Source organism: Pezoporus occidentalis, unplaced genomic scaffold, assembly GCF_034315485.1.
Source record: "Pezoporus occidentalis ecotype Australia unplaced genomic scaffold, CSIRO_AGI_Poc_V1 ctg88, whole genome shotgun sequence".
Classification (NCBI taxonomy): Eukaryota; Metazoa; Chordata; class Aves; order Psittaciformes; family Psittacidae; genus Pezoporus; species Pezoporus occidentalis.
The window spans coordinates 1638802-1664886 of record NW_026916242.1 but is presented as its reverse complement, the minus strand read 5'-3'; the positions used below and the strand labels follow the sequence as shown (position 1 = coordinate 1664886).

The 26085-nt window shown below is 41.4% G+C and overlaps 3 protein-coding genes across 14 annotated transcripts in view; 2 read left to right on the top strand and 1 right to left on the bottom strand.

Annotated features, from left to right (window-relative positions):
* The first annotated feature begins 180 nt into the window (after positions 1-180).
* Positions 181-10462, top strand: SSB (small RNA binding exonuclease protection factor La). 2 transcript variants are annotated; one of them, XM_062604721.1, is made up of 12 exons: positions 181-275; positions 4697-4773; positions 6227-6330; positions 6508-6682; positions 6833-6940; positions 7041-7141; positions 7386-7457; positions 7542-7584; positions 8299-8439; positions 8797-8980; positions 9151-9270; positions 9987-10462. In XM_062604721.1, the coding sequence occupies exons 2-12, from the start codon at positions 4708-4710 to the stop codon at positions 10091-10093; spliced, it is 1221 nt and encodes a 406-aa protein (XP_062460705.1). In that variant the 5' UTR covers positions 181-275; positions 4697-4707; the 3' UTR covers positions 10094-10462. The 2 variants fall into 2 exon arrangements, with proteins under 2 accessions (XP_062460705.1, XP_062460704.1); XM_062604720.1 differs by lacking the exon at positions 181-275 and having other exon boundaries at positions 9151-9279; positions 9999-10462.
* METTL5 (methyltransferase 5, N6-adenosine) lies at positions 10113-16755 on the bottom strand. Of its 3 annotated transcripts, none has more exons than XM_062604730.1 (8): positions 16649-16755; positions 14231-14352; positions 13394-13508; positions 12778-12959; positions 12303-12385; positions 11951-12002; positions 11210-11259; positions 10113-10231 (listed from the first exon to the last, which is right to left on the bottom strand). In XM_062604730.1, exons 2-8 carry the CDS (start codon positions 14337-14339, stop codon positions 10178-10180), a joined length of 645 nt encoding a protein of 214 aa, XP_062460714.1. In that variant the 5' UTR covers positions 14340-14352; positions 16649-16755; the 3' UTR covers positions 10113-10177. The 3 variants fall into 3 exon arrangements, with proteins under 3 accessions (XP_062460714.1, XP_062460712.1, XP_062460713.1); XM_062604728.1 differs by lacking the exon at positions 16649-16755 and adding an exon at positions 14751-14806; XM_062604729.1 differs by lacking the exon at positions 16649-16755 and adding an exon at positions 14704-14789.
* The window catches only part of UBR3 (ubiquitin protein ligase E3 component n-recognin 3), a 109566-nt gene continuing 99551 nt past the window's right edge, over positions 16071-26085 (top strand). For 6 of the 9 annotated variants that reach the window (XM_062604710.1, XM_062604709.1, XM_062604708.1 and 3 more), the window contains exon 1: positions 16250-16800. In XM_062604710.1, coding sequence (XP_062460694.1) covers positions 16355-16800 — 446 coding nt within the window. In that variant the 5' untranslated portion in view covers positions 16250-16354. Of the gene's footprint in view, positions 16187-16247; positions 16801-26085 lie in introns of those variants that run through there. The other 3 variants (XM_062604713.1, XM_062604716.1, XM_062604711.1) reach the window with 2 other exon arrangements.

Sequence of the window (26085 nt, the reverse complement as noted above, 5' to 3'; positions counted from 1 at the left end):
CACCAACCCTTCCCGCTGCGCTCCCTTCACCGCTCCGGAGGCGCGGGCTCCTGAGGTGGGCGGGCCGCCCGTGGCACCGGGTTAGAGGCGGACACCTCCCCGCTGGGGGGCCGGCCACAACCCAGGCCCGCCCGAAGTCCGCCCGCCCCGGAAGCTGCGCCACGTACGGGGTGGGCTGGCGGTGCCGCGGGGGCTGCTGGGCCGCGCGGTGCCGACTGTGGCCTTTAAAGCCGGGGAGCGGAGTGGTGTGCGCGCTGGGGCACGAGCTGCAGTAGGTTTGTGCTGCACCGGGCAGGGCTTCTCATGGGAGCCCCGGGCCGCGCCGGGACAGGGAGGGCTGGTGGCGGGGAGCGGCGGCTAGGCCGGGAAGCGGGCGGACAGGCGTGCGCTGCGGAAGCGGGAAGCACGTGCGGCTCCTTCTGCCCCGGCTCGGGCCGAAGCGCGGCGGGGACAAGGGGGTGCCGGTGCCCGGGCCCTTCGCTCGCACCGGTGCCGCCGCCGCGGTGGCCCCTCGCCGGAAGCGCTTCGCGCAGCGCTTGACTGCGGGCGGTTCGCCGCTGGCTCTGGAGTGCCGCAGGGAGCGAGCTGTGCCTGCCCTCCCGCGGAACAGGGCCCCGGGGCTGGGACCGGGTTGGCTGAGGGCTGCGCTAGCGCTGCGGCCAGGCCCGGGTGCCCGCAGGGCGGGAACTGGGGACACGGGGCTTTAGGGGTTGCGGAGCGGGATCTGCGGTCGCTGTGGCAGTACGTAAGTGTCCGGGAACAAACAGCCATAAGGGTCAGGAGCCGGCGTTCCTGTCACGGGAATACTTATTACTCCTTATATTGAACTGATTCTACTCAAAAAAACAATCGTGAAAGTAATGCGTGATCACGAGTGGTGGCAGTTAATCCTTGTCTTGAATAAAAAGCCTCGTTTTGATATAAGAATATGGTCAGAAGGCCCCGGCCTTTTACACAGAGGTTCCCACATACCGCATGGATGAGTAACAGTTCCGTGTTACTTTACTGGGGATCCTTTTTATTTTCTTTTCAATTAAGCCTTTCGTTGTATTACAGTAACAGTAAAAGCAGCCTGCAACTAGGCTTTGTCCAGACCTTGAAACTAAGTGGCTGGTAAGACTGAAATTCACTGGAGAGTTTTTCCGGGATGCTTTAGTTAATACAGTGTGGCATCAAATTGTTCTAGTTACAGGGCTTGACTACTGTCATTTTCCATTTGTAATTTAAATCCCATACCTACTTGCACTATTTTGTTTTCATCTTGAGTGGTTCTGATGCAGACTGTTGGCACACCAAAGGAACTAGTCAGGGTGGTCTAAGAAAGCACTTGTAATAAAATCTTACGTAGGATTTTGCATGTTCAGACTGTGCCTGTTCTTCTGTGGAGGTAGCTTTTTATCAGTCCTTGTTGCTGCACAGCAACTGAAAGCTATTGATCTGGAAGCTGGATCCTGAAGACTAGCTTGTGCCAAATGACAGGGCTAAGGAGCCTGAAGTGAGCATGTGCAGCAAGACTAGAGGTTCCCTTAAATTAAAAGGCTGCTTCTGTTTTATTTTAAATAGGTTAGAGCTTGGTCAGTGTCTGAACTGATTCCATGTATGGCAAGCTCAAGCCTTTCTAAATTTTCAGTTTGTTAACTGCAGCCAAATGGGTGCTTTTTAGAAAACTTTTCCTGGTGTTAGCCGTGATCTGGAGGACTTGTGCCAGGCTTTGTGTTGTTTTACACTCCTACAGTTTGGGTTTATACTGCTAAGGACAGACTCTGTTTGTCATTTCTTCTTAGCAGTAGAGCTGAGCCTCCATATGTGTAAAGCAGGTTGCTGGTTCTGAGGAGTTTGGTACCCAGAGTGAGGCTGATGAGCAAGTGGTGCACTGTGAGAGCTGAGGAAATACAAGAAAGATGGCATTCAAGGATATAACAAGGCTGAAGGAGTTTAGGTGGCAGGAGCTAGGTGAAGATATAAGCCTATGTTGTTCCATTAAGCTTCACAGCACTATTACCTTGGCATTTCTTAATAGGTTCTTGGGTATCCAGCATATTTCAGAGTGGTGTAGTTTTTGGACAGGCTAGAAGAGCCAAGCTACCCTGCACAGATTTGAGGGTGAGTGGTCTCTCTAAATGACAAAACCAAAGCAAAGTCAACAGGTTTATGAATGGATTCTCTTCTAACTAAACTGTCTCAGACATGCTGCCTCTGTGATGCTCAGCCCATTAACTAGGGTGGAACTGCTGGTGATTAGTCGGCATGTAGCCAAAAGGCCCCAAGTTTTATTATAACAACTTTTATTAAGGGAGAACTTGCTCCAAGAAATCCATGGACCATTTGTTATGACAGGTAAAACAGCAGAGACCACAGAAGGAACAACCAGAGACAGCCTCTTGGGATGCTGGTCTATGTTTAATGCTGCAGAAGAGTACAAAGCAGCTGTCTCCACTCAGCTCACTCCCAGCAGTGTACTGAGACTGGCTGACCACCAAGGTGGTGAGGGAAGATTTCTTTTTTCAGCTCGGTCTGTATTTCAGTGTGCACCAGCAGACTTGTCTCCATTCTAGAACCCAGAACACAGTGTTAATGCATTTTCCTTAAAATGGGGTGCATGACTAAAATACAAATTTGCATTCCTCAGAATATGCAAAAGAGCAAAACTTTCGCATCTCTTAGTAATTTTTATGTTGTCTTACACGTTAATTGAGCTGTACTGTGAAGAGCACCCATAAGACAACGGTTCACTTAAATATGTTGCCTAATGCTTAAAAAAGTTTGCCATGCTTGGAGAAGAGACTTTGCAATGACTTGCATCTCATGAAGATGCACACAGCTGCCATTTTTGACCCTGAGGATATAGTTTAATGTTAAACCTAACCCACTACAACTGCTTGCTGCCACAGAAAGGTTCTGATTGGTTTTTTTCTTCTCTTGTGCTCCCTGCCCAGCTCAATCACTAGTGTTTTCTACAAGCTGAACTGAGCCAGTGATTAAATTTAATGGAACTGTTCTTCCCTTTTTTGGTGGGGTCAGGTGTTACAGCAGCACACATGTCAATTAGCTGATCCAATGGAAAAAGCTGAAACTACTCCATAGACTGTCATTAAATGACACCAAATTAGATACAGTATAAAATAGAACACTGGTTTCTCTCACAGTTCAGGTATTGGGGATGGCATCACAAGGGAGTGTTAAGATGGTGCCAACACCTAAATGAACACACTGAACTGAGTCAGTCTCCTGTAGTCAGGGTGGCTAATGGGTGACATCTGAAGGAACTGCGACTGTCAGCTTGTGTACTGTGGCCTTGATTCCTATGAACTGCGTTATAAACACAGCTGTCAAATAATACTTGTGGAAGCCATGCTTTAGAAAGTGCCACAGCATCAGATACTGGTGCAAGTCCAGTAGCGGAGACTAGGATGCAGATTTTGAGGCTGTAAGTGCCTAGATTAAAAAGCACTACAAGCAAGTCAAAAGATGCAGTGTAGCCTCAAGAGCAGGAAGAGGGGGATATGGGAAATGGGAATACTGCAGATTGCAGTAGGCTGAACAATGAATTAAACTACTCAAATAAGAAGGTGGGGCAGCCACTTGGGTGTTCTGATGGAGAACAGTATTTCCTGTGATAAGGGAGTGAGTGTCAAGGCAGTTTTCTCTGCTGCTTTGCTGTCAGTTGTCTTGATGCTCTTGATGTTGCTGTCCTGCAAGTAGCATAAGAGCAGAATGTGTGTAATTAAATCTTCCAATAAACCATGCGAGAGCATTTTCACCAGTAGTCCTAATGATGGCTGTTCTTTGACCTGGGGGCCATCAGACTGCTTTATCTTTTGTAGCTGGATTTAACCAGTGTGTTAGGGCTCAAAGGGAGAAAGAAGTCTGTGCTTCATGGTATAAAACTAAGTTCAAACCAATTTCTGACAGCTTTTTATAAAGCTGCGTTTTTTTTTCCTCAAGGATTACTCTTAACACACTATTCTTTATCTGGACAGGCATTTTCTGATCCCCATTAACCTTCTGGCCAGTAGCTGCTTTCTTGCCAACCTTCTGGTGCCTGTAGTGATTGTATACTGGGATTATACGCTTAATGCCAGTTTAGGGAAGAAGTTACTCTAATGATAAAACATCTTGCCTCTTAGCAAAGGTGCTTGACTCAGTATTCAGGGAGAACTGAAGTGAAGTTTGTAAAGGAGAGAACTAGACATCTTTAGGATGTAGTAGTAAACACAGATATTTTCATTCCCTCTTCCAGTAAGTTTCAAATATTAGGAGGTGGAAACTTCAGAAAAGTTTCTAGTTATATCTATTTAGGAATATTAAACAATTGGTTATTGATGTTTTGCCTAGTGATGAAAAGCTGGATTTGACTTAAAGAACAAATGTTGTTGGCTCTCAGGTTTGTTGCTGTTAGGTACCAACTGAGGATCTGTGCCTAGAACAAGTATCAGCATGTTTCTTTACTTAAATTCAATGCAGGATGCCAAATGCTGCCTTAGCAACCAAAGTATTTTACTTTCTTGTTTCGTAGTTTCCCCTTGGAGTTCTGTAGTCATGTTTAAAGTTGGCTCACAAGTGTAAATGTATGGCTAAAGAACTTGTTTCTTACCTTGTTTAGATGAGGCTGCAGTGAAATGCAGCACTATGAAGATAAGTCTGCAGAAAGTAGTATTCAGTGCTTAGTGCCTTTGTTCTATGTTCTTTCCTACAGAGCTGGTGAAAATGGCTGAAAATGGAGATGGTGAAAACATGTCCCTTTTGGAAAACAAAATATGTCAGCAAATCGAGGTAAGTTCAACTTACTGTTTGGGATCTGAACTGAGGTGTAGTTTTGGAGACATTCATTGGTAGGGACTTGGCTAATGGGAAGTTAACTTCCTAGGGAGTTAGACTTGAATCTTCAGCTCTTTATAAATGTCTGTTATTGGTCTATGACAAGTATTTAATGCTTTAAGGTAATTCATAATTGTAGTCTAAGTTGGAAGTTATGCAAAACTGCCATTTAAAAACACAAGTGTTTAACTTGCTAGCATTTTAGGTGCTATAGCAAGTGAACGTATCATTAAACAATTTACTGCTATGTTCACTGGGATTATTCTATCTATGTAAAAAAGATGCATTTTAATTCTGTATGACTTAATTTGGGGAACTTGGGGAATCCTCCTACTTGGGAATCTCTGCTGGTCAGAATACTAGCACATCACATAATTTGGTGTTATGATTTAGTGCTTTGTAATTTATTGCTACAAGTTACAACTAAACTTACGTGCCTACTTTAGATTAACTATTTCTTACTCCAGAGGTTTGAAGGGTTGCCCTACAATGGAAAACTGAGCACCATCACGTAAAATGACGTTTAAAACTGAAGTTTTTTTCCTGAAGGACAAAAATGTAGCTGCATGTGAATCTCCATTAGCATATGGAGCTGTAGCCATTATGAAAAAAACCCAGAAAAAAAAAACAAAAAACAGAAAAAAACCCAAAGCAGAGACTGGGGAAAAAGAGCTAGACTTGTGGTAATGTGAGTTTGAGGTATACCAGAGGAAAACGTATTGTTGTAAAGCTTACACTGACTTTTTAAAACACAATTTACACAGGGTAAATTGGAAACACTACAATTTACCTTATGGCTTCAAGTGTTTGACCCTAGTTAAATGATTACCAGTAAGCAAAAGAATCTGATTGTCTGTCTTGTACTGAGTTGTCTTCCCATGCTGGACATGATCAAAATAAGAACAGAGCAAATTAAAATAAAACCATTTTTTAACGTCTTATTTTCCTGAATGAGACCTAGAAACTCTAGTATACCAGTATGATTTTTCAGTATGGCAAATACAATATTCTTGCTTATAGATTCCTTAAATAAGGACTAAACCTGAATCTGTTGGTGAAAAACTTTACTATTGACTCTGCAGAGCTTGATCTGATTGAGGAGTAATTATGTTAACAAAACAAGCTTTATGCCTTTCCTAAACAAAACTGCAATCTACCTGTGCTTGATTAGTCCTATTGGATATGAAGCACTGGGTTTTTCTTACAACTTATGTGTTGCAGCTAACTCTTGGAAAATCATCACATTAAAACAGGAAGTAATAATTTTGGAGTTTCTAATTACTCAGATTAATTAGTTTTGGTGTGTCTCAATCCACTGCAGTGAGGTGTCAGATAACAATAAAGTTTTAAGACTGAATATTTAAAGAAAAATATCTCTCCCTATTTCCCATCCCCTTCTTTTTTTCAGTACTATTTTGGCAATCACAATCTACCAAGAGACAAATTCCTGAAGGAACAGATCAAACTAGATGATGGCTGGGTGCCTTTAGAAGTAATGATCAAATTCAACAGGTAAAACCAAAGTACAACTAGTCTGGAGTCTGGATGGAAGGGTGACTTTCAGCTACTTATGTCTATTTGGGGCCAAATGTCCCTGGTCAGCATGTACAACTCCTGTTGCTGTTTTAACATTTGGCTTCAGCTTTGCCAGTGTATTTGTAATAACCTGTGTCTGCTTACTCAATATAGGTTGAGTCACCTTTCAACGGATTTTAGTGTTATTGTAGAAGCATTAAGAAAATCCAAGACTGGTTTAATGGAAATAAGTGAAGACAAAACAAAAATCAGAAGATCTCCAAACAAACCCCTTCCTGAGTTAAATGACCAGTATAAGGCTGCAATTAGAAACAGATCTGTATATGTCGTAAGTAAACTTCTTCCTTGGCTCTGCACCATTCTCCATGACTTTGACTGGAAACTGTCTAAGGAAAGCCTGAATTAACTCACACTAGATAGGTTATAATTTCTAAGTGTCAGCTATTGCATATAATTGAAGCTTGTTGCTCTCTTGCAGAAAGGCTTCCCACTAGATGCAACTCTTGATGATATCAAAGAATGGCTTGAGGATAAAGGTCCAGTTGAAAACATTCAAATGAGGAGGACACTGCAGAAAACATTTAAGGTAGCTTTTGCAATGAAAATTCAGCCCTGGGGCAGGGATCCCCCCCGAACAACATTTTGTTCAATTGCTCTAATGCGGAATATCTCTTACCATTTAACAGGGCTCAATATTTGCAGTTTTTGATAGTGTTGAATCTGCTAAGAAGTTCACAGAGATCCCAAACCAAAAGTACAAAGACACAGAGCTGATGATACTTTTCAAGTAAGTCCACTTAACTAATGTATGAACTAGTAATGGTCAAAGGTGGATTTAGACAAGAATCTGGCTTGACCAGAGAAGTTTAAGTTTCTGCACTGCTGCACAGGTACTGATAGCTGTACCTTTTGGACAGTAGCATCTCTGATCTGACAGATAATCTGAACTGCTTCTTGGGTACTGCTGCCTTACAAAGCAATCATAATGGAATACTTTAAGTGGTGTTAACTTAGCACGTCTTCTGTTGCAGGGAGGAGTACTGTACAAAGAAGAATGAAGAAAGGAAACAATACAAAGTAGAAGCTAAAGCAAGAGCTAAACAGTAAGTCATTATCAATTAAAATGCCTGGTTTTGTTCACCTGATCACACTTGAAACAACTCTTAACTAATTTAACCTTTCTACAGGGAAAAAGAAGAAAAACAGAAACAAGCAGCAGATGCTGAAATGGTATGGGCTTCTTAAATCTCTGTACTTGAAAACTATGCAGTGCTTGCTGTTGTATGGATTTTCCAATCCACACATTACAAACATGCTCCTGCAGCACATTTTGTAAAGCTGATATTCAACATTAACCGTTTGAAATTCTGTAATACAGAGCACTTTCTAGAAAGTTCGGCTTTTCCAGCTGACCTGTGGTGAGACTTTGTGTTGTCCTGATATTTCATCTTATTTTCAAATGACTGATTTTGTTTAAAGGATCATATCCTGAATTTAAATTATTTAGCACATTTACCTGTTGAGAAGTGATCCTAAATGCACCACCGAGATGACAGTTCTCCTGTGGTATTTAAAGGATCTAGTAAGGATTTAATAAGTATTATATAGCTTTTCAGTCTGAGGTGTCAGCCTTCAAAAAACTGTTCTGTAGAATTTAAAGAGTGTAATTCTTACAGGAAGAGTACAAAGTTCCTCATAAATGTGTCAGAGTAAGCAAGGAAAATTCAAGAAAAGAAGGCGAGATACACCATGCAAGACTTTGACATCAGCATTAATAAGCTATAGGGCAAGAACACTTGGGTTACTGATGGCACTAACGGGGGCTGACTTCAATTGCTTATTCATGACTGCCATGTGTTAATAGGGTTGGGGGGGGGAGGGTGGAAATGAATATTCAGGCTTGACTCTTCAACAAAAATGTGGGGGGGTTTTTATTTCATTTAGAAGTCTCTGGAAGAGAAGACGGGATGTCTTTTGAAGTTTTCTGGTGATCTAGATGATCAAACATGCAGAGAAGACCTCCATGATGTATTTTCTGATCATGGAGAAATCAAATGGATACACTTTGTCAGAGGTGCAAAGGAGGTCAGTAGAATCTTACACAAGGAATTAAGATCTCTGTATTAAAGTTTTAAACTGAATGATTAAATGCTTGGTCTCTTACATAATCAAGTAAGAAATTACTTGGCTTGTGGAATTGCAGAGTATTCAGAGAACTGAATTACAAACAGATAAAGTTTCTGGCCTTCTCAGCTGACAAGGTCAAACCTGAGACTGAGAATGTTTGTTAGGACAGTCTGAGGATTTTGCTTCAGTCTAGATATTTTACAACATGCAAGAGTGATGAACTTGCTGAGCTACCTAACAGAAAGCGTTGTTCATCATTCTAGCTGAATGTTTTTGCAGCAAGATTCAAATGCTAATGCCATTCTTCTTTTTAAGGGAATTATCCTTTTTAAGGATATTGCAAAAGAAGCTCTGGAAAAAGCAAAAGCAGCACATAATGGAAACCTACAGCTTCGGAACAAGGATGTTACATGGGAATTGCTAGAAGGAGATGTAGAGAAAGAAGCTCTGAAAAAATTACTGGAAGACCAGCAAGAATTGCTGAAACAGAAGACAAAAGGTCCTCCTTTTATTGGTTTAAGCATTTATAATGTCCTAAAACTGGCACTGTGGTGAAAGTAACTGTAAATATTGAATATATACTAAACACTGCCTAACTGTAAAGCATTCTTTTGAGCGTGCTAGTTAAAAGACAAACTACAAAGTTCCTGACATCTTCCATCCCCACAGGACGCAAAATTAAAGGAAAAGGAAGAGGGGGAAAGACACCTCAAGGAGCACAGAAAGGAAAAATTCAGTTTCAGGGCAAGAAAATCAAGTTTGATAATGAAGAAGGTGGTGAAGATGATGCTAAAACAGGTATGTCGTTCTGTGCAGTGCAGTCTGCTTCTTTAGTACAGGGAGCTACCTTCTGGAGAAGTACTCATGTTTTTAGAACTGTTTGGCCCTACATTGCAGTATTTCTGCCCTCTTGTCAGCCATCAGTAAGTTATCTGAAGATAAGGGTCTTGTGCTTGATTCCTTCCAGAGCTGCCCCAAAAGCATATTAAAAAAAATTACTAGATATACAGGGCTGTACTGTGTGGCTGTTCAAAGCATTCTGCATTGAAAGATGGTGGTTGTAAGCAACATGACACAGTTGTATACAGAGCCAGTTGGTGTACAGTTTAGTGGCGATTTCTCCTCTTTTTCCTTTGAGACTATGAGAAGACTAATAATTCTGCATATTGGTATTTTGCTTGGAGAAGAAGAAGAGCTAAGCTTCTGTTCATTAGATATGGCACCTGCTTAAGCAAAACCCAGTGATACCTAGTCCTGCTAGATTGTCTTCCTTCATCTTACCTGCTCTCCTCCTGTGAAGTTATACAAGTAAGAAGCTCTTTAAAGATGTCTTTTAGGACATCTAAAAGCTGTAATTCACAGTAATAAGTAAGCCCTCTAGTGTAGCAGTGCCTAGTGAATAAACTAGGACTTATCCTTGAAGTTATATGATAGGGAGGATTTTTTTTTTCTGAAGATTTCAGGCAATACTGAAATGCTATCCTTTACCATAAATGACTGCCTACTCAATCTTGCAGAACCAGCAAGTCCCAAGAAGAGACCACTAGAAGAAATGGAAAAAGAAGAACCTGCACCAAAACAGTTGAAAACAGAAAATGGAGGAGGTGATTAGTAATACTAAAATAATAAAGTTTAGAAAAAAAAAAAAAAATCATTGTTTTATTGTTCCATTTTCAATAGGTTTTAAAGACATGCTTCAGTTCAGGAGTTTCTTGGCAGAAAATCTAATGAAATCCACTTCAATGTCAACCTACAATGAGAGAAAAGCTTCATTTTGTTGGGTTACAGCTTTTTTTCTGTTTAAGAAGCATGCTTACTCTTAACATACCACCCTGGAAAACTTTTATATTTATACTTTTGTTTATACCGTCAGATCTTCACAGTTTCTCTGGCAACCCACTCAAATGTAAAAGGTTCTGGACTCTGTAATATTGCGGTTATGTTAAATAGCAGCTGCCAATAAATTCAGAACTTAAAACTGCTTACTGCTGAAGCCTGGATGTTAATGTAGTATGAAGCTGTACCTGTGAAGTAGCAAAGCTGAAGGACAGACTTCCATAATTTCAGTTCAAGTCACCAAGGCAATAGATACAGCTAAGCAAAACTTGTCTTTGCTGCTCAACATACCTAACAGTCTTAACATCTAAGTTGGTCTGCTCCAGGATTCTCTCTAATTCACCTGTGGTAGTGGGATACACATTTAGGCCAGCAGTCCTCTCCCAGGAACTTGCCTGCGGGGTTAAGCTTCCATACTGCAGCATCCTGGCTAGATGTTCTGGGAGCAGTGCACAGCTTGCTCCTGCCCTCTTTAAGATGTTTCTATGAGGGATTTCACTGGCTGCAGCTATTTGAGGTAGAGAGCTGAAAAGTAGAGTACTGAAATAATCCTACAGCTGTAAAATCCTTGTTACTCTGGCCTTCAGTACTTCAGGCTAAGTTTCAAGCAAATAACTTTTCAGTAGGCTACCTGTAGCTTTTCACATCAAGTTGCACTGCTGGCTCTAATCTTTGCATACAGCTTTGACTTGCATTACAATGATTCTTTTCTCTGTTCAACTACAAAATGTAGTAATAGCAATGGAACTTGATGCCATAATTGTGAACATCTCTAGAGCGTTGTAAGCATTTCTCATCCAGTATATATGGCCCTAAAACTTTAGTGTCCTTAAGTAGAATTAACTTGCCTTGTACAAAACATTTTCTCAGTTACATTAGGTTTTATACTTACTGATTTCTTCTTATGGAACTTGTATGATGCTGGTAAGTCATACCTAAGTTCTGTAAATAGTACAAAGAATATTTGTTACACTAGAATAAGTATTAGTCAGTTGACTTACACCCTACACCTATGTTCTTCTATGACCTGTGCCTGTTGTCCCCGACTATGTAACTGTGTTGACCTCTGACCTAGACTGTGCCTGAACATTTAAGCCAGCTGCATCAAACAGTAAGTGGATGGTTGAAATGCAGTTGTGTTTCAAGCATTTGGGCAACTTCCGTGTCTCAAGTTGTTATCACTATGTAACACATCCAGCTGGCAACTTAAGTAGTGGGAAGACACTTGAACCATCATAAAAGTACTTAGGACAGGTGTGTGGGTTTTTTTTGTGTGTGAGAACTAACCAGCACTTTGCCTTTGTTATTCAGCAACAATCTCCCTTTGAAGCAGGAAGGTAGGTAACCTCTGCTTGAAGGCAAAATCTAGCCCAGGAAGAAATCCAGTTCTAATTCAGCACAGAACAGGCATTCCTCAGAACTTAGTAAGTGCCTGCTTCTATTCTAGCCAGGCATCAACTATTTAAAAACAACCAGCCAACAACACCATGCCCCCACCCAAAACCTCCACAAAAGGAGTGCCTAAAAAAAGACTTCATTTTCAGTCACAAATCCAAATTTACATCAGGCTGTTAAGACATTGGCCCCTGCCATAACGGTTTGGGGGTGGTGTTTAACAATTAATTAATCTTACCTGCTATGACTTCCATCTTCACATTCCATTCATCTGCTTTCTTTTGAATATGCTACAACAGAAAATAGATGCAGCTAAATTTAAAAGCACATTTCTGTACTATTTATACGTATCTACACCCTTACGCTTATCCAAGAAGTCTCCTATGCTTTTGTTTTTCAAGCTGAAACATTATACTTATCTTGATTAGTTACTTATATATATATACTTATCTTGAGATTAATTATTTGGCATGATTAGTATTTCCCCAGAACAAACTTTACACCCATAAAGGGGTGTGTGAACGCATCAGTGAAGCTATAGACAACATCACTGCCTGATTATGCTTGCCCTATTAGAATGAAGGACTTACCTGCCGTGTTGAAGTTTTGTGAAGGGAATATACAGCTGTTTTAGCCATCTGTAATGCAGTTTTCAGAAAAATCATATCAATTCCTAAAAGATTGATGAAATGATTTAAATTGATAAATGCAAACTTAAACTAGAGGATTTAAAGATCTGCTTCATGCTTCTGTTTTTTCTGGAGTAATAACTATTTGAGAAACAGTACTGAATACATTAAGGTACAGAATGTATTTCTAAAACCCAATTACTTTTAGTAAAAGAGAAAAATGATATGGATATGAAATAGCTGGTATTGTTTATTTCAAACCCAGCAATTGTTAGTTACAACATTGAAATTTTTAATCTGTACTTGGGAAACTGATTCCTGATGAACAAAAGTCTAGGTAATTACAATAGGTAACTGTAATAAAGAAGGGAGATGTTTCATTAGAAGCGTATCCCTTGCTGTTTCATTCCTAATAACAACTTTCAGAATTACCAACCTTTATTATGCTTGGTACCAAATGGAGGGTTCATAACAACTGTGTCAAAAGTCTCTGACATGCTGTCAGATAAAGAACAGACATCACACTGAATCATGTTGATGTTCGTGAGCTCAAAGTCTTCGATATTACTATTAAATATTTCCAGTGCATCTGCGTCAATGTCAAACCCCACACTAAACCTATTAAAAAAGAAGTGTGACGTATTAGTCCCCTGCTAACTAAAATGTTTAAATTCTAAATTCTATAGTAAAGCTTTGAAAGGGATCTGTGTAGACAACTTGCTTTACCTAGGCACTATAAATTCAGTCCTGATAAAAATGTGAGTAGCTCTGTTGCCCTTTCTCAATTATCTTTTTTCAAGTTTGTGGAGTATGTTTTATGTGTTCGTTTAGTGCTTCAGGGGAAAGCTAGCACTATGACTTCCAAATTCATGTCAACTGTCCATCTCTTCCACTATCTGAATGGTTATTGACTGTCTAAACAGATTAAATATTCTCATTATGCACCAGGTATTTTACCTAAAATGAGTTTAGTTCAGCATTACTATGTTCTAATCTTACTTTCTACTCTTCCATACCAGAAAAAAACTTATCCAGCACTTAGTATTACTTACCCTGCTCCTAACATTGCACTTCCAATGCTGAGCATGCCGCAACCACATCCTAAGTCTGCAATCGTTTTGTTTTCAATATCATCAAAAGTATTGTGAATTGTATAAAGCATACATGCTGGGAAAAACAAACACAACCAACACACACAGATCAGTAATATCAAATATGCATCTGATTAACCAAGAAAATCTACTTCTGCCTTCAGAAAACTCTGAACTACAGGTTTCTTGTCATGCAAAATTAAACCTATGTTCTCACTGCCTGTAATTGTCTTTTTCATTTATATGTGAAAACAAGTCAAAAACATTTTGACAAGTTACAGAACTCCAAATCTTTGTTGGAGACATTACAACCAGAGCTGTGAGTATTTGTGGGAAACATATGACTCTCAGGTTGTTTGGGGTACATCAATAGAAGGAGGTGAAATGTTGGAAAAAAACTCCATAACTAAGGTGACTGTCTGAGTATATATACTTTTACTGGGTTTTGTGTGTCATGAAATAATTCCATTTTGGCTTTCTCATTTATAGGTTAGGATGTTTATTATAACCAAGATGTTTCTACCACAACATTGTATTTTAAATCCATTTAACTTGATTTTTTGATTGTACATTAGCAGTATACTTCTAATAAACAAAGGTTATCAGATCGTTATAAAATTAACATTTCTGCTGAATTTCTCAACTACTTTTAGTTTAAAGGACTCAAATGAGATAATGCAGTAGAAACTTTTTCTTTTTCCTATTTTATTTTTCCTGGTTTTTTTTTTATCCTACTTTTTCAGTGCTGATGAGAAGTAGCCAAACGGATGACAATGCTGTATGCAGGATTACCTTTACCTGCAATATGAGGCCTTGTTGGATACTGTTCAAGGAGTAGTTTTGGATTTTCAAAAGTATCAACTTGTTGAAGACAGCTTTCCAGTTCTTTAAGTTTTAACTTCTTCATGTTTGTAGTTTACCTATTGAAAACAACGTGTAATCAGTTGCCATGCACTTACAACAATAAAGTACATGTTGTCTAGAATTATCTTACACTTCACACCCCGGTGTACTCCTCAGCATCTCCCAGGTGTTTTCCAGCAGCGGTTGCCATGGATCCCTACGACGACAGGGACAGGCGCGGCTAACGGGAGGCCGGTCCGCACCGCGACAGACCCTCTCTTCAAGCGCCATCAATACCCTGCTCCTCCCGCGGCCGCTTTTCGGGCGCGTCCCGGAGCTCCGCTCCCACCGGACCGGCTCCTCCCGCCGCCGAGAGCGGCGCCTAGCCCAGCTCGGAGCAGGAACCCAGTCCCAAGGACTATCCGTACCGACCGCTCGCCCGACAGAGCCCGTGAGGCCTTGGGCCAGCACACACCTGCACCGCACCGCCTCACGCCACCTCCAGTCACAGCTGCCCCGGCGGCGCCGCGCACTTCCGCCGCGGAGCGCCCGCCCCTTTCCGGGTTGCTGCGGGAATGGAGGGCTATAGAGCTTTCCTTTTTTGTTATCAAGAGATGTTGGCGTTGACTAACGCGTGTCATAGACATGACACACTTTATTGCAGCCCGACGTGCCACCGCTGCTCGGCGTCTGTGAAAGCCCGCTCTCCAGGGCCTGTCCTTCCCCAGCACTCAAGCCAGTGGGGGCAGTTAGGGACAAAAAGCACCGAAATGGGCTTCCGTCTCCTCAGTGGAAAGGACAGTCACCGAGAGAAAAGAAACCGGTTTACTTAGTTTTCTCATGTTTTCCTTCCTGTAATCCCGGAGGGAGAGACATACTGCCCAGTATTCCCTGCCCTTAAGGAACCTCAACAGAGGTCATGGGATCACAGAACCATAGATCAGTTTGGGTTGGAACGGACCTCTAAAGGTCCAACACCCCTGCAATGAGCAAGGACACCTTCCACTGAATCAGGTTGCCCAGGACCATATCCAGCCTGGCCCTAAATATCTTGAGGGATAGTTCACCCACCACCTCTCTGGGCAACCTGTGCCATTGCTTTACCATCCTCATTGCAAAGATTTTTTTTCCTCAAGCCCAGCCTGAATCTCCCTTCTTTACATTTAAAACAATTGCCTCCCGTCCTGTGGCAACAGGCCCTGCTAAAAAGTCTCTCCCCACCTTTCTCATAGGCCTCTTAATAACTGAAAGGCTGCAATAAGGTCTCCCCAGAGACTAGAAGATGTCTGGTTATAGGGAAGAGAGCAGGAAAGCCAGCTGAGGGAGGCTGCCTTGGGGACTTGGAGGTCTGCTGCTGCCAGAGAAAAGGTTTCTTTTAGGGACAGATTTTCTCTGTTTACGTTTCCCATTACACAGCCGGAAAGCTATCTATCGAGATCTAAAACTGCCGGTCAGCATATAAGCTACGGCAACTGGCATCTACACACTCTCCCGGTGGGAGCATGCAGACACAGTACCTCAGAGCTCCGGCCACCCAGGCACGGAACTACTGCCCATGCCCGGTGTGCTCTGCCGGCTTTGGCAGGGCGGCTGAAGAGAGCAGCGTTCCTCCGTGCCCTCAGAGCCACCGCCGATTCAGCCCGGCGGGACCCCGCCGCCCGTTCACACTACTGGCAGCTTAGACGCCTTCGCTCTCGGAGCGGCTCGGTAACAAAGCGGACTCCAGTCCTGTCGGGGGCGCAACCACGCTGAACAGGGCCGGGACCTCCATGACAAGCTGCGCGCCCCTCATCCTCGAAGAAAGTTTCGGGCCGGTGGGAGGCGACATTTTGTGGGGCGGCGGCGTGAGCCGCGCACCTGCGCGCTGACAGAGCGGCGCGGGCCAGCTGGGAGAGCAAAGGAAGAGGAGGGGTAATGTCAGGGGAGGGGAGAGGCAGTGTCAGGAGGAGGGAGCGGGAGGGGAGGGCGCCGGTTCCGCGGCTATCGCGAGAGGCATCGCTGGGAGGGGAGAGAGGGCGGCGGGGGGAGCCCCAGAGCTGGGAGCCCGCCGCAGCAGTGAGGGCTCCTCAGTTTCCCATCATGGCGGGGACAGGCGCCAGTGGCCAGGATAAGCAGGAGACAGCGAAGCGGCTGAAGACGGAGCTGGGCGGCGAGAGCGGCACGGCGGCGGCGGGCCACCTGCGGGCGCTGCTGGAGCGGGTGCTGGCCCCTGCGGCGGGCACGGGCGGCGGTGAGGCAGCGGCCGAGGCGCTGGAGTGGTGCCGCTGCCTGCTGTCGGGCGGGGAGCCGTGGGACAGCTTCGTGCAAGCCGTGCGGGCCTACGACCCGGCGACGCTGTGCGGCCTGGTGTGGACGGCCAACTTCGTGGCCTACCGGTGCCGGACGTGCGGGATCTCGCCCTGCATGAGCCTGTGCGCTGAGTGCTTCCACCAGGGCGAGCACGCCGGGCACGACTACAACATGTTCCGGAGCCAGGCGGGGGGCGCCTGCGACTGCGGCGACAGCAACGTCATGCGGGAGGCCGGGTGAGCGCCGAGCGGCCTCGGCGGGGCGGGCGGGCACCTGCCGGCGGGGGTGGCCCCGCACGGTGGCAGAGGTGTGTCCCGATTCTGGCGGCTGCTCGCTGCCGGGCGAGGGCGGTAAGTGGGGCACCTGCTTTCGCCTGGGTCGCCTCTCTCCTCTCTCCCCGGCTGGCTGTAGGTCGGACGAGACTCTGTGGAAAAGACGCCCGGGCCCGGCGGGGCGGGGAGTCAGCCCCGCCTTCTCAGCTGCCAGTCCCGGCGGCGGTCCAGGGAGGTGGTTTCCTCCTTTGTTGCAGTGTTTGGGCTTTTTTAAAGGACTCTTATGAGAATCTGGTTGCCCTTGCACCAGTGCCTGCCTTCAGGGAAGTTGGTAAGGCAGAGTGCATGGGAGGCAGTACCTGTCAGCTTCCAGCTACCTGCTTTGGCCTAGCACAGCAAACCATGAAGTGTGTTCAAATACTTTTGGACTTCATGTGAGCAAATATGCCGAAATTAACAAATTGAGTGAGAGGGAGCCTTTTTTGTGTGTTTTCCTAGTGTAGAAAACCACACAGGTTCATATTTCCTTCTGTTTTCACTATTATCAGCTTTAAACCAAGGCATTCATTAACTCTTGGATGGGTATAGCGTGGCAGGATTTTGCGAATGTTGAATGTCATTCGTATTCTGTCAGCATGCAGACCTACTGGAGGCAAGACTGAAGTACCTAGTCAGAAGAAAGGGATTTGAGTTCCTCATTGTACCCTCCCTTGTTCCTTTTGTAGTCAATGTTAAAAGGAAAGAGCAGTCAACCAGTTACTGGGTGGTGGTGTTATATAGCCAATAAACTTCAAATTTCTCAACTGGGTGTCATTTTGGAACAACCTGTTCGTGTTCATTCATCAGTGCTGAAGACTTCAGAAAGGCAGTCTGGTGTGCTTGAGTGAGGCTTCTCTTCTACCTAGCTCTCTAGAATAGTCTGTGTTGACTGTCTTAGCCTGGGTGAGATGGCATGCTCTTACAAGAGCCATCTTGGCTCTTCCTCATAAACATTGGGTTGTGGTGCACCCAGCAGCAAACACTAGGAACATACAGAAATATTAAAACATCAGTTCTTTTAATGTTTTTAACATTTAAAATGTATAATTCTGTATCACTCTTTGTTTGAGATTCCTTCTGTTTTTGCATTTCTAGAGATTACACTGATTTACTTTGTTGCTTGAAGGTTGTTCTTGCTTCTGATTCTTTTTGTCTGTAAGTCACATTCTCCTGTTCTGTGCCTTGAGGTGGCTTCATTCTTAGTTTCTTTCTTTTTTTAAATATCCTTTTGTTTCTCTTACTATCTGCTTCATCATTTCTTCATTTTAACTTTTTGGCGGAATCTTTTCTTATTGGTAGACTCACTCCAATGGAAGAATTTTTCCCCTTTTGTTTTCATTGATCTTCAGTGGTTTCAAGGGGCTACTCCTGGAGTGATTCTTTTTTTGTCCGTTCTTGCTCAACTTCTGGTGATTTTGCTTTCCTCAATATCACTGAAATAACGGTTCCCCTTGATCCTGAGAAGTAAGGCAACAAAATTAATGTCACTTCCGCAGTGCTCAGTGTGGGATAGATTTAGGGCTCCTCATGGTGGTTGGATTTTAATAGAGCACAGACAAATTGATCTGTTTTAGGTAAATATTAAAATAACTTTTGATACTGCTCTCATCTCAGAGTTTATAGCTTGCACAATTGTCTTTTACTATTTTGAACATTTTTTTTCCTTGAAGATAGATGGTTTAATAAAGAAGAAATAAAAACCACTGTTAAATTTGCAGCGAAAACAGATGCAAAGCCTGAGGGAGTAAGAATATTCTCTTAATAGTAGAATTTGAAAGTAAATAATCTTGAGTGTGAGGTGGGTCCCTTCAGGAGGTTTGATAATTCCTAGATACAGAATTCTGTATTACTCTTCAGAAACGGTGTTCTTGAGCTGAGTGGTAGATTTTCCAGTCCTTGTGAACATAGAGGAGGACAATACATGACAGTATATATGGTGTGCCTGTACTCAACATGAGGTCTCTCCTACTTAACTAAAGAACTGGTATTAAGCCAATGCAATAAAGTGAGGTAGAAGCCTTGTATGCTGTGCAAGGCAAAGTTAAGCTTATGCCAATGTAAAAACATTAATGTGTGCAAGCACACAGTTTTGCCTGTTCACTTGAATTGCTTCAATGCAGCATGTTTAGATAAACCAATTTAACTCAGTGTGTACAAATCAATTGCATAATTACAAAGGTAATACTTTACATGTTAAAGTTAGGAGGCCTTCATGGCAGATCCAGGAAACTGGAGTGTCTAGCCCAATATAACCTTGGCCGTAACAGCCTAAGTTTCTATTAATAGCAAGGGAATCAAATGTGGAGCCTACTTATGAACTTCATCTATCATCTGCCTGCTCAGATATAATTTTGTGTAGATACTGTGTATGGATATTATAATAATAGTCATTTGTTTCTGTTGGTTCTTGTTATCTGGACTCCATGTTCTGAGTTTTTTTTATTTGGTGCATTTTAACTAAGACTTCATCAGAAGTATTCTTTAACTGGTCTGCTGTAAAGGAAATCTTTCCAGTTTACCATTTGGAATATCTTTTAATTTCCTTTAGGGTGGCTAATGTGAATCTAGAGATGGTTTGGTCTGAGGTAAAAGTATGTGTGTGTTAATATGTTATGACAAATTAAATATATAATTTACTTTTTAGAGATAACTGAGTGTTAATTTTTATTTCTTATGCCTTTATATAAGGAGTCTGGAATATAGTGTAATGGGTGGATGCTGATTTTCTTTAGGTACCTTGTGTAATTCTCATTTGTTTTGGAAAAATCAGATTGTCCCACTTTTGAACCTCAAGATCCTCATGCAAATTTTGGAGGTTTTGATGATTACAGTATTACAGTATGCTAGAGATTGGAAGGGGCCTCAAAAGATCATCTAGTCCAATCCCCCTGCCGGAGCAGGAGCACCTAGATAAAGTTTAAGGTTTAAGGATTAAGTTAATTGCAGTTGGTCTGATCTATTAGAATATTATTTAGACTTCAGAAAATATCCAAGTTTGTAAACATACCTGCTTGTCAAAGTATTAAAAGCTCTAGCTGGGACAAGGTTTAATAGATTTTAAGATTCAGTGATAGATCAGTAGGAGAAAATAGTTTGTAGTCATCACCCATATGGTATCTAGCCGTAGGCAAATGAAATTTTGCAGCTCCATCAGAGATCATAGAATTATAGAATCATAGAATAGTTAGGGTTGGAAAGGACCTTAAGATCATCTAGTTCCAACCTCCCTGCCATGGGCAGGGACACCTCCCACTAAATGCTTTTAATCAGAGCAGAAATAACAAATATTTTGGGTGGGAAGAATGATAAACCAGAATAACTTTACTTTTCAAGGAACCATTTTCAAACATTTAAAAGTAATAAAGAAAAATTCATCTCTCTTCTCAGTAGGTAACCCAGTTGCAGGCAAGAAAGAGCTAATTTTCAGATAATTAATAATGTTCCGAAGAAGACAAAATCTTCAGTTCTAAAGCGTTTAGAGTAGACATATGCTCATAGTTCAGCTGGTGAGTTCATCTGTTACAGGAAAAAAAACAACCATGCAGTTAGACTGGGAGAAATTTGGACTGGGGTATTTTTTGGTTGGTAGAGGGTATTGTGTTATAATGAAACTTGATAAAATAAGTTGGAAGCAGGCAATATGCCATGTGGTTATAATAAGAGTATAAATAGTCAGTAATCTGTTACTGATGAGTGCTGTCTTGTTTCTGTGGCTGGCTTGTTCAGGTTCCCCTTTAAGTCTGTAGACAATAACCTGATATATTAGAGAGCCTCTGTGCTTTGGCTATTTCATTCCCTCCGTGTCCAGTTTCTGAGTATGCCTTGCTGTGTGTTGACTTATTTGTTAAATTAATCATGTGGGAAGCAGATGTTTTAGTGCTGCATTACAGTACAAAGAGAATAATATCTTCATCAAGGGTTGCATATCCTGAAAGGCAAAAAGCCAGGTTAAGAATTTAATTGCACAAGCTTTGCATTGATGTTTCCTGTGCATTTGTTGGTAGTTACGGCAACCAGTGGCTTCATTGACAAAGTGTGTTACCTTCTCTTATGACTTTTATCAAAGGGTCTAAGAAATTATCAATTTCCACTTGTGACAGTGAGCCATTTTTTTTATCAGTAGGCATGTGTGAAGTACAAAAACCTATACTTATAAGAAAGGTAACTGTTACAAATTGATGTTGTATGCCTCGTATTCAAAAGCGCCTCCAGGTTCCTAGCTATAAGCTTTCTGCAGGCCTATCTCTGATGATCCATACTTATCTTTCCATTTAGCTTTGTGTCTTAGGGTATACATGACTGTAGGATACATGGGCATCCTCTCTGAGCTACACACTGTATCAGACACCTTCCTCTGTCCTCTTATGAAAAGGCTTGGAAATTCTCTTTTCCTCCTCTCGCTGCCAGAAAGTATGAGAAGTATATTCATAGTTTCTGGCCTGTTTATTTTTTCTGCTTCAGTTTGTTTAGAATTGGCTCTGTTTTTTCAATGCATTAAAATGTTTGCACCCAGTAAGTACTGAACAGTTTTAGTTTAAATTTAAATTTTGGACAGTAGATACCTAGTATTGATGACCTTTACTACTCTGTCCCCATATCCTTCTTTCCTTCACTCTCACCCAATTCCTTATTTTATCCCTTTTCAGAGACTCATTTCAATAGAAATGGCCTTGCTGTTTGGAAGCTATGAAGAATATACTCTTATTTCTTTTTTTTTTTTTGTTGCTAAGTAAGGGTAAAGGACCATTTTCATATTCCAGACTTGAGAGAACTTTAACAAATAGATTGACAATAAAAAAGCAAGCTTGCTGTTGAGAAAACTGTTATTAATGGTTGCCTCTGGATGGATTCTGTGCCTGTTCATCAGGCAAGGTCTCTTTATCATCTTGGGTTGCAGCAGCTGTGATCCACTTAAGATCAAAAAAGTCAGATCTTCTTGCAGCTGTCTTCTGGGGCATGCAGGTAATAACTTTTCCTGGCATTAAGTAGATTATGTGGTTATCTTATGGACTGTCTTGCAGCAGTGAGTCTCCTGTTTAGCATACATATTGTATGTTGCTGCTTCAAGGTTGTCCCTTCTAGTGTGACTCTATCAGTTATATTCCTTAACAGTAGACAAGAAGGTTTTAGTTCTCCAGGTCCTACGTTAGATTTGGTAATGCAGCCTCAAAGAGTGAAGGGTGTTCTTTTGGATCTTTTAAGAATTTTCTGAAATGGATGCTTATCAACAGGCTAAGAGCCTAGACATTGTCAAGGAGTTTAGCCTCTGAACATTATGAGTCTACATAAAAATATTAGATTTTTTCAGGATTGTTGGGTTGGTACAAATGGCGTTCTGTAAGATCTCTATCAGTTTCATGCAACTTTTGAAGTCAACTTTGGGCTAACAGGGAAGTCTGAGCTGTACTGCCTGTTAGCTTAGCATGAGTCTGAATAAACCCATGGTCATGTACTTCTGGTGGGTGCAACTCTTCAGAACAACTCTTATTATCTGGTCTTCTACATATCAGGTACAGGAGTTCATACTAGGTTTCACACTGACATCAGCTTTTCAAAGAACCACAGTTACTATGCATCTATAAATAATTGATTCTTTCTGCCCTACTCCTCACTTCCCCCATATTTAAAGCTCAATATTTGGTATTGCTGCTTAGGATTCCAAAGTAGCATTCAGTAGTTTTCATAGAGCTTCATATTAGGTCTAATCCTTGGAAAGCAGAAAAGATTGCAGGTTGCTGTGTTGATTGAGTCCATCGTTGCATACAGACAGCGCACAGACCTGCCTGTCTTGATTTCTCTTAATGTCTCTAATTAGGGCTACATCAGCCTCTACATTAGTCACTGTGATGTTTTCCAAATGGTTGACAGCCAAGTGATAATTTTGTATTACTGCTTTTAGAGCTGTGGCCTGACGAGATGCCATGTACTTTATACATGCTGAAGCATAATATGCACTTGTTTCGAAGGCATCAGTAAGATACTCAAACATATTGGTATACATAAGTGATATATATAAGTTTAAACATTTAGAAGCTTTAAATCTTGCTGTGTTAGTCACTGAATAAACTTAAATGATAGTTCTACTTCAAATCTTTTGCTAGCAGGCCAGTCTAATTTGAAGAACAGAACAGTAGTGTGAAATTGAGCTTGCAAGATAAACTACTTCTTGCCTTGTCTGAAGTTGGCTTATTTATTGTATAACTTGTCTATTGCTTTGTAATATACCTTGGTATGTATTCAACTTAAGAATTGGTGTTTCGGAGGTCTCTGGAAACAGTCTTGTTTAGATTTGGGCTAACCAGTGTTGATTTTCAGTTCCTTTGCTTTGATCCCACCAACTTCTTAAACTCCTTTTATCCCTTTTGTGAAACTACCAGCTGCCCAGGGTTCTAAGTTTGCTATGTCAGGGTGGAGTGTTATTCATCTGGTACATATCTGATCTATGTGGGGCTGTCGATGGATCTGTTGGCAAGACAATAAAAGTGATGTAGGGTGTATGTTTGCGGAATGCATTCTGAAAGAACTTTTGTCTCTTAGATCTTTCTTAATGACAAATAATATAGTTTGATTCAGAGTTCAGGCCATTCTTCCTTATAACCTGCAGAATATCAGGAATTTTGTGTAAAAAAAAAAAATAAATTAAAAAATCCTGAAACGGTGTCTGACAACTGCAGGTGATTTTAAGTAGTATGCCTAGGTGCCCTTCTGTAAAGAGTGTTCTGTTAGTAAGCTCTTCACATTGAAGTAACAGAGAGAGCCCCTTGGGATATTGCAATAACAAGGACTATATAATGAACTGTCTTGCCTTCGTTGGGATGCATCTCTGTTTCCATGCCGCATCTGCAGTGATAATGGCTCTGGCATAAAGAACATGGACACTTCCCTTTCCAAGAAAACTGCAAGCTACATGCAAACTACTATGTCTGTTGGAGGCCCAACCAAACTGGTATCTTCAGCTTAAGTTGGTAGTTTTTATTAAAATCCACACATCTTAGTCAAATCCTGATGAAATTAAGGTAGTTTTTACATTTGTCTCGCACTCTGCAGTCACTTAGAACTTTGTTAGATATGAAGTATTTGGGTCAAAATAATACCTGTTGTATGTTTGACCTGTTTAAATTTTCTTGAGAAAATTCTCTTAGCCAGAAAATGTCTTTGTTAACTATTTTGGAAACTTAATTGTTGCTATTCAAATAGAAGATGAAATTGATGTAACTCTGAAGGCAACTGCCCAGGGAGGCTGCATGTGAACTAATGGTTTGGGAAGAGTCAGGGTCAAGCAAAGATGGCTAAGGTGACGGCTAGGACCAGATACTCTATTTGCTGATCTGCTTCTCAGACATATTTTTGAAGTCAACTGGGAATTCTCCTTTGTGAATGCTGTGTAAGGTTAAGAATGCTGAAAAATCATATCCTAAAAGTTATGAACGTAAGCATCCAGAACTAGAGTATACATTGTGTCTTTGTTTCTCTATCTTTAGGTCCATATTTGGGAAAAAAAATATCCTTTAGGTATTTTTCTTGTGAGCTTTTTAAATGTTAACCTTAATGAAGTTTTCTACTCAGAATTCTATTCCTTCTCATTATCACTATTTCTAAGGTCTTACGATTGAAGTTGCTAAATCTGTTTCTGATTGATAGTGGATACTTGTATACTAATGAAACTCATTGTAGTTTTATCTACTATACAAGTTGTTTCTGTCTGAGTTCTAACAAAGAATAATAGAAATGCTCTTCTGCAGAGCTTCTTTGCTTTTTCTTTGAATTGGAGAGCTTGCTTTGATGAAGGGTGCTCACTGTAGCTCTGAGCACCAAGGGAACTACTGGTGACTCACTACCACTTTTCCTGCTGTTCTGCAAGGACTGGAATAATTTCCAAGACTCACCTGTGATTTCTAGCCTCCCAAGGTGGCTGAACAGGTTTGTCATGAAGGATTAGAGCCTGGAAAGATGTCCTTTAAAGTTCTGACTTTGTTGTTGTTTTGTTTGATGTTGTGGTGGTGTTTTTTGTTTGGTTTTGTTTGGGGTCCATCCCCATCCCCCCCCCTTGAAGCCATTAATTCTGCTGTGTTTTATTGTCCTTCACTATTGACTCTAGTGCCTTTACTTTGGAGATTTCCTGGTTAGGAGGATTAAACTGACATCTTTCCAGTTGTCTTTGCTTCTCGTTGGAGTCCCTAATAGTAGAAATGCAAGCATTCAGTTTTGTCTCAACTCCTCTGTAGCTTGCATCTTTCTTAAAGAGCAGAAGAGCTGTCATTCCTCAGGCCTTGAATCAATTTTGGAAGTCTATTTTGTAGGTGAAAGCAATCTAATTATTCAAATTATTTACTAGGGTGTGTGAGGGAAACATGCAAAATTTCTTTTTCAGAGGAGCAGTTAGTTTTTCTGCATTTTTTTCAGCGTTACTATTGTGTTTGTTGTTTGAGACAGTGGATTTACATAAAGCAAGGCTACAATATATCAAAGCCCTTTTACATGCGGATAGTTTTCTAATGCTGATTATAAAGTTATATTTTGTTCTGCATTAAGATTTGGTTTAATATGTGAACTGCAAAAGCAGGAAAAAAACATTTCAACGCTCTTTGCCAGTACATAAATAATGAAAAATCAGTTCACAAGAGCTCTGAGAGACAACTGTAGCACTCAAAAAATATTTTGCATCTTGCATCTATTTTGTAGATTCAGTGGATATGAGAATAGTATTAGCATGTTAGTTTTACAGTAGGGACAAAATGTGTATTAAAGTGTCTATTGAATTCTTATTTACAAAGCTTGCTTGGGTTTTTTGACTCCTTTATGAAACATTGTCAGTTGTATGGTATACAGTATGACATGTATGTAATGTCATAAATAAAAGCTCAGTTTACATATTGGTACTGAATTGAAGAATTAAGTGGAGGTTTACTTTCTTTGCTTAGGAATTGATTTCCTGTAGTTTTCATTTAGGTCTTGTCACTGGAGTCTCAGATTCTTGTCCTTAAAAGCTTCTGACAGAGTCAGGTACTCATAGTGCTGTAGTACCATAAAAGTTGTGAAAATGGGATGCCTTCTTTTGACAGCTCTACAATTCAGTTTAAAACATACGACTTTTAAACATGGGGAGGCAGGGGACAAAGTAGTAAGAGAAAAGTGAGGGTAAAAATAGTCTCTCTGTGTGTACGTGAACTTATGTCAAGTTTCTGGAATGCGACTGAAACATGAGACACT

Bases quoted from the DNA above. Each gene is read 5' to 3' on its own strand.
- METTL5 (XM_062604730.1), bottom strand. From the start codon at position 14,339: ATGAAGAAGTTAAAACTTAAAGAACTGGAAAGCTGTCTTCAACAAGTT. The intron at 12,960-13,393 runs GTAAGTAATACT...CTTTTTTAATAG, and splicing joins AGTGCAATGTTAGGAGCAGG to GTTTAGTGTGGGGTTTGACA. The intron at 11,260-11,950 runs GTAAGATTAATT...TACTATTTACAG, and splicing joins GAAGATGGAAGTCATAGCAG to AACTTAGGTATGACTTACCA.
- SSB (XM_062604721.1), top strand. From the start codon at position 4,708: ATGGCTGAAAATGGAGATGGTGAAAACATGTCCCTTTTGGAAAACAAA. The intron at 6,331-6,507 runs GTAAAACCAAAG...TACTCAATATAG, and splicing joins GTAATGATCAAATTCAACAG to GTTGAGTCACCTTTCAACGG. The intron at 7,142-7,385 runs GTAAGTCCACTT...CTTCTGTTGCAG, and splicing joins GAGCTGATGATACTTTTCAA to GGAGGAGTACTGTACAAAGA.